General features: G+C 42.5%; 1 protein-coding gene across 8 annotated transcripts; it reads right to left on the bottom strand.

Annotated features, from left to right (window-relative positions):
• Positions 1-545: 545 nt before the first annotated feature.
• adcyap1a (adenylate cyclase activating polypeptide 1a) lies at positions 546-5199 on the bottom strand. Of its 8 annotated transcripts, XM_011608001.2 has the most exons (7): positions 4888-5197; positions 4605-4709; positions 4055-4186; positions 3453-3557; positions 2677-2811; positions 2033-2153; positions 546-974 (listed from the first exon to the last, which is right to left on the bottom strand). In XM_011608001.2, exons 2-7 carry the CDS (start codon positions 4700-4702, stop codon positions 966-968), a joined length of 600 nt encoding a protein of 199 aa, XP_011606303.1. In that variant the 5' UTR covers positions 4703-4709; positions 4888-5197; the 3' UTR covers positions 546-965. The 8 variants fall into 8 exon arrangements, with proteins under 8 accessions (XP_011606303.1, XP_029698266.1, XP_029698267.1 ...); XM_029842406.1 differs by having other exon boundaries at positions 546-2153; positions 4845-5198; XM_029842407.1 differs by having other exon boundaries at positions 546-2153; positions 4605-4706; positions 4888-5198.
• Positions 5200-7627: the final 2428 nt, after the last annotated feature.

Raw genomic sequence — 7627 nt, 5'->3', positions numbered from 1 at the left:
TATAAATTGGCGTTCCACCGATTTTAACCGCATTGTTTTATGTTCAGGTTGCCATCATTGGGCATATACGTGATATCATTGCCGCTCGTGTTTAGTTAAAACCGGTCCATGCCGGTTCCTTTGTTGTCTTTGGCAAGTGTGAGGGTGCTGAGCTCATCCGAATGTTCCTCCAGTGCTGCAGGCCTTTGATGGCTACTGCCGAAGTCCCGGAGAGGTGTAAAGTGCAGCGAGGCAGTGTGCGCTGATCTCTCCCACGTCTCTTTACTAACGCCACCCTGAGAGGAGGCAGACACGCGGCCAACTGGTGTCACTGTTCCTCAGCCAGATCCTCCACGGAAATGTAGCAGAGACTCGCTGCTCTTCCTGGTTTCAAAAAACCTTCACAGGCACCTCAGTTTTTATCCTTTCAGAATCGATCTGGTTCCTTCTCTTGATCCTCTCGTCATCTTAGGGCAGGATCTGCGTCACCATGGTGATATTGGCTTCAAAGATTAGACGAAATGTGTGTTGTTTACAAAAATTTATTCATACAAATCTTACAACACTTTTTTTTTTTAAATCATTTATTGACTTGACCCTTGAAGATCACCATTTTGAAGTAATATTCACTTTCTACACAATAAATATATATATCTTTTTTAGCTTAGTTCATTTTTGTAAGGCTATTGGCGCTTTCGGTATCGTACATACGTTTCACGGAGGGTGGGAAACCCCGACTGCCCTCGTTTTTCACAAAAACAAGTCTAGCGCTCTAAAAAACAAAGTGCAACACAAAGCAGGGTAATCTACGATGGATGCTAGCAAATGCCACAAAAGGAAAGAAGACAGGAACAGAAGTGTGGAATGTACGCTGATGGTGTGCAGCATTGTAGGGCCACTAGAGAGCCATCTGTGAATTCATGGCGATTTTTTTTGTTTTGTTTTGTTTCGATTCAAGGCACCACAGCCGCAAACCGCTTCCTGCATCACAAAGCCTGGAGGAGAGTGCAAAATTAACAGAAAAAGGTTGATACAGTAATCACAGGATCAAATCAAGACCGTCCTCCTAGCTTTGAAGCTGATATGCTATTTTTCCCCTCATCAGGGGGGCAGTAAAATCCACCCGTTTGTCTTTAGTTCTACCTTTCCTCCCTCCTTCTACTGGTGTTCCGTCCCTGCCTTTCATCATCCTTCATAATTCTACTGGAAAATCACGGCTGTTTCTTCAGATACAATACAAACAAAAAGGTCCCGTATGGGACAAAGCATGACATTAAACTAAAATATCCTCGCTAGCTGTCAAGTACATTGGGAAAAAAAAAAAGTTTGACATGTAGAAACATCAGAGAGGAACAGAAACACCAAGCAACATCCAGGAGATGACACACGTTGGCAGTCAAGTCAGAAAGCAAGCAAACCCATCCAGTTGGAGTCGTCTGCACGGACGCAGTGGCTAGTGCAATTACTTTAATCATGCAATCTACTGCAGTTTTTTTTTTTTGTTTTTTTTTATACATCAGTTCACATGACAGAAAAAGGAAGCACAATAGACCCAGAAGTTGAAGAGAACACAAGAATTCAATCGGCCTCGCTCATAAAGAACAATCAATGGAGGGTTTCTTCCATGCAACAAGTATCATTTCTTGGTTTTTTTATGCAAAGGTTCTGATACTTATTATATGGGCTGGAGAGACATGATAAAACCATCAGGAGAGAAACACAAGATCAGCACTTTACATGAGTCTGAAGGTATGGAAGGAGAAGGACACCAACCGCCTCAGATGTGCCCGGCGTCATCTCAGATTAGGAATGTTGAAAAGATCCAATAAACTTTAAAGATTGCCTAATTCAGCAGGGATTCATGCTGCTGCGTTGTTGGAATGAAAACAATCCGAGCGACAGGAGCACAAATGAGGCACGAGAGGGAGAGTTCACGTGTTCGGAGCAGGATCACAGAAGAGTTAAAGGCCTGAAGAGAAAGGGAGGAGGGGAGGCGGGAACGCCTCGCCCCTCCTCACGAGGACTCGGCGTCAGGAACGAGCCTGAAACTCACCGGGAATTTCGGATAGAACCGTTTCAGCCAGTCTCCCAAGAACGCCTCAAACTCATCCCCGTCCGGGAGGGCGTCAATGTCTATGTCTTGTAGGATTTGGTGTAAAACTACGTCTTCAAGGCTGTTGTGAATAGAGACAACTAAACTCTTAACGTCACTTTACAAAAAGCAGCATTCAGCACATTGATTGTCTTTTAAACTATTTATTTCTCCTCACAATCGTTTCCCTTCACTGGATGTTTAAAAGACAGGGGCTGTTGGGGCATTCTGGGAACAACTGTCTCCCCTCTATAAATCCGTCCTAACAAAAATAAATCAATGAATACATAAATAGAGGCTATTTCTCTCTCTCTCTTTTTAGAATGAACAAAAATTGGTCCACAGAGTAGATATGTGTGTCCTTAAGTGCTTTAAGTACAAAATAAAAAGCATTATTATTATCAAAATACTCATTTTAATGGCTTACTTCATACATAAATACATGTTTGGGAGCAAAAAAGAAAAACCCACTGATTGTTGATCTCAGAATGACTTCATCTGGGGTGGCACACATAAGTTTTTTATGTTTTGTTTTTCACTATAGGAGGGGGAGATGCTACAAGTACGCCATCCGACGTCCTTTGTTCCTAATTCTCTGTCTATACCTTTTCCCAAGGACTGCCGCCAGGTACTTCTTGACCGCCATTTGCTTTCGGTAGCGGCTGTAGCTGTCTGTAAAGATCCCGTCTGAGTGTCGCTTGGAGAGGGGCTCCGAGCTGTCCTCCAGGGTATTCCCACCGCTGTGTGAGAGACAAACAGGAGGGACATGCGGGGTTGATGCAAAGAGGTCTGGACACTTGAGTTTATGCTCATCTCAGAGGGAGAATGATGCCTAAATGCAGCACAATTGGGATAAGGGAGGGGAAATATTCCATCAATTATCTCCCAATAAGGCAGGCAGCCTTTATCATCCTATTTCTGCATAATGATGTTGCAAATGTCAAATATATAAGCTATTTTGTTAACCTTTAGCCCCTCCCAGGACATCTATTTTCACCCCCCTGCTTTAGTAAATGCTCCCGCACACCTCCACCCACATTTCCCCGGGAATCACTGACGCTCATAAATTATTCATGTTGAAATAAATTTAAGTCATTGCGGGATAATTCTTCCCTCTCCGCCTTAACGACGCATCGGCGAGCTCAGAAAATGACACTTCCCAAATCAATCAAGTGCCCATTTGTGCACTCATGGCGGTCTTATAGCAATAATAAAGGCTGATTCAGACGGCGCCCAGAGGCAAGCCGGGAAAGATGATGGGACCACAGACACACAATGCGTAAAACAGCGTGACTTATGTGCATTTAAATGACTAATCACGGGGAGCCAGACGCACACCAACACACAAAAGAAAAGATGACAACCAAGAAGATGCTCTTACCCTACACGTTTTGCCATCAGAGAATGCAGATATTTCCTGGCTGATAACTGACCCAGCGCCTTCCTGTAGGCTTTATTAAACATGCCGTCTGCGTGTCTTTCCGTTCTGGGATGACAGACAGCCACACGGTAAAAAAATAAAATAAAATAAAATAAAATAAAATAAAATAAAATCAACACACACCCAGCGCAAGAAAAGGCAACAGTTTTAAATGTTATAGCAGGTCGGAGGAAGGCGTAATTCAGGGCCTCTGGAGTTGGAAGTATAGCTGTCACCTGAATGCGTCACGACATTTAAGGTGTTTAAAGGCAAATTTGAAGCCTCACCTCATTGATTTTCTTTGGAAATTTGCGTCATTTCTATATTTAATTCCGCTTCCCCGTGAATCGAATGGTTCAATACATAAAGTAGGTGAAATCCCAAATTATAATTTAAGAAAAAAAATTAATGGTGTTTCAAATTGCCACAGTGACTCACACAAAAACGAAGAACAGACAGAGCAGGACTACAGCGATGGGAGATGTTCGACACGGACGTCGAGGAGGCATCGTTTGGAAAAAAAAAAAAAAGAAAAGAAACAAAGAGAGAGAAATGATAGTCACCTTTTCTCTGGTGCGTAATAGAAGGAGTAGAGGTCGTCAGCGACAGACGGAGGACTCCTCACTTCCATGTCTCTGTCATAATCCAGAGACTGTAGGGAATTCCCACCGTCATCATAAACTTCACTGTCGAGTCTGGAAATAATTAGAAACACCCTTATATACATTATCTGAACAAAGAAGAACACCACCAAACTAAATCTCTGAATATCATATGGGAACACAAACAGCTGTCCGAACTATGAGAAATATCCACTTAATGATTAAATCTGATAAATTATTGGATTAATGACCGCAGGACAGGCTGGAACACTGGCACGGCAGCCTGAATCACATTACATCCGTTCTCTGGTGAATGTTTCTGTGCGTGAAGCTCTATACGGATTGTCTGCCAGATGCTGTTATCCGGTAATCCAACAGGCTACTTTACGCGCAGAAACAGCCCACATCGGAGAAGCAGACACGCAGCGGCAATAACGCACAACGTCCCCCTACAGGGGAGACATTCTCGACCTCAGAGGTGACAGTGGACGTCAGATAAAGGTATACGTACCTAACACTGGGAAAGCTAAGCCCCACAGGTGAGCAGATGACGCTGTAGTGCATTATGACCCCACAGATGAGGAAAGCTAAAGTCGCTTTACTAGACATTGTGCTGCTGCAACAGAAAAAAAAAGCAGCAATCAGTGAATGAGCAGGTAGATTTCAGATATTCTCCGATGCCATCTGTAATATCTGATCACTTTCACGTCCCACAAATGAGTTACTGGAAGAAAAAGATCACAAAACTTACTTTCTTCACCACTTTTGCGATGCGTAAAAGAGACGCGTCTTACCAGTGGAGAGCTCCGACGCGCTGAAGACTTGAACTGGGAGAGTGAGATAGGATCTCTATCTCAGTCCCTCGCGTCACACACAGTCTGTCTCTTTCTCTCCTCTTCTTCAGAAAGCCTTCCTCGGTCTCTTTGTGCTGGTTCCGCAGTCCTCTGTGCGTCCGCAGCTCACTTCTCGGCAAGGTCTACCTGCACTCGCTCATGGACGGGGCGAGGAGCTCCAAACATACATCTGCGGAGAACTTTCCTGCCTCCCAGGAACTTAAATCCCCTTGGTTTTTTATTCATGATTCCGAAAGGCATGCCTTATTGCATGGCACGCAGGATGTTGGGTGGGGCGGGGGTGGAGAGGTGGGCGCCTGCGTCATCACCCTCCCCAACAAACACACGCGCACGCACGCACACCCTGTGTCCCATTGGAGTCCTTTTTCCGTCAATGAGATGCCCCGAGACAAGTCATTTCCTAAAAAAAAAAAAAAAAAAATAATTCTCTTGAATTCAAACATGACTATTAATTAAACGATGATTTAAAGTCAAAACGACGTCACGGCTTTGACAGGATCACGTGGTCGGTGAAGCCTCGGCAGGGTGCCGGGGGAGCTGTCCGGTGCTGAAACACGCCTGACAGCCTCCCCTCCACAGACGAGCATCAAAGAGAGGCTCTCGGGAGGCTGTCTTAATTTAGCAACATATATTTTTAGTTATTTTTCATCTTTACACCTCCTGTGAGAGGCCACGCAACCAAATATGGTTATGTCTGATTCCAAGCAGCTGTGACGTGAAATCTGACGTATAGGTATATTTTTGAATTCATCTATTTTTTTAAAAGAAAAAAAAACATGAATCAATTTGAACACACGTAATGCTACTTATACCTTCTATTACACGGTTTTGTGCTCAGTCCCCATGTTCAGGTCAGAGGTCAAACCCACATCACCTTGATTTCTGACTGATCCACAACACAAAACCACAAAAGAAGGATGGAGTGATGGGAAATACTTTACAGTAATTACAGAAAACGATGAAGAGGAAATCTTTGCTGTGGGTATTACGGAATGTTAATGCACAAGTAAATTATTTATACCGATGCATCAAATTACTGTGTGGCAAGATTTGTCTTGTTGCTAAGGGAGATGTAGCTTTCTCTAAAAGGTAAAAAAAAAAAAAGAGACATTCGTGTTTAAATTCAAAATATGCAACATTAAAGAGAACACATATCCATATATTGTGCAGTTTATATTTGCCTAATTAAATTATCAGTATATGTTTGAATTGAAAAAAACAGATGTACTATATAAATAGTTTAGTTTTCCCGCTGTTCTGTTTTCCTTTTTTGTCAAACCTGAAAATTCTGTCACCAGAGACGATGAAATGATAAAACCTGGAGTTTTAATCTTCACCAGTTATACCTTTGTACAATCTGTGTGTGAATTATTTGGTTTTATTTGAAGGCACAGCTCAGAGTTGCTCTGTGAACTGCATCGCCAGTATATTTTCTTTTAGAAGGACTCTCTGTTGCCCCTTTGAGTGCAACTGACAGCAGCAGAAAATGGCTCAGCTCCTGTCAGAGCTTCCAGTGGCCTCACCTCTGTATCCTCTAAAGAAGCAAGTATTTAAGGATTTGTTCCCGACTGCCTTTATCAGCAGGACTCCAAAATTGAAAAGAAAAGAAATGATGGCGTTAAGCAGGCAGTACCCTGAGAGAACACTGCCCCCAAGTGGTCAACATGAGCCAATGCACCAGGGTGTCACAGAACCAATCGGAACAGTATTTGTGAGTTTAAATAACTTTTTTTTAAAAAGACAGAAAGAAAACAAAATAGTAACTTTTGAAAGCATTTAAAACCGGCGTGATGAAAAGGTGACATTTTTATTTGCGTAGTTTTATTTATAGTAATGAGTATATGATGATCCGCACAATAATATATCATTGTGGATTAGAATTTTAGACATTAAATACGACGAACCAAACTCTCTCTACAGTAACACATCAAAAGAACTGTAATATTCATCCAAAACGTGGTGAAATTAGAGTTTAAATCAAGTTACACTAAACCACATTAACATAATTGCAGTGGATGAAGAAGGCTGCTTCACCAGGTTCTCCCCGTATCTAAGTGGAAATTAATTACTGTTAACCATCATAATATAATCATCCACGTCTTGTATGGAAATGAGTCAGCAATCACAGTCTAATTAAGCAAAAGGCCTTAACGACGGGTAAAAAAACAACATATTTGAGCTGGGCATCATCCTGTTAATCGCCTAATTACATGTGCCGAGCTGTGCAGATAAGATGATTTATCCAGTAATCAGCTGTTGCTTGACTCACCCTGAGTGTCTTCCTGCAATAATCTGCGTGGAATATTAATAAACCTGCATCAACCACCTCCTGCTGCGGGTTTATTGAAATGATTGCTGAGTTCCTGCTCACACTTTTTGTTCTGACGATAAGGCTTTTTAATTAAAGTGATTTGCCTGTTTTACAGGCGTGAAAACATCCGGTTAAAGCGAATGTGCTTCCATTTGTTTGTGTCCAATGTTAACAGTTGGATGCTGTGAATAATCGCATCAAGGTGTGATTCACCTTTATCTCACCGGTGACAGGTGAGGAGCATGTGACTCAGGCTTTACTGCTCTGTGTCTATATATGGTGGTGCACCTTCCGGTGTTGACACGTCATTTTATTGGATTTCCAGCCCGTGGTGACTGGAGTGTTTTAATGGCGTCAGTGGGTCGCGTT

Source organism: Takifugu rubripes, chromosome 10 (assembly GCF_901000725.2).
Source record: "Takifugu rubripes chromosome 10, fTakRub1.2, whole genome shotgun sequence".
NCBI lineage: Eukaryota > Metazoa > Chordata > Actinopteri > Tetraodontiformes > Tetraodontidae > Takifugu > Takifugu rubripes.
The sequence above is the reverse complement of the archived record's forward strand: the minus strand, read 5'-3'. Positions and strand labels throughout refer to the sequence as shown.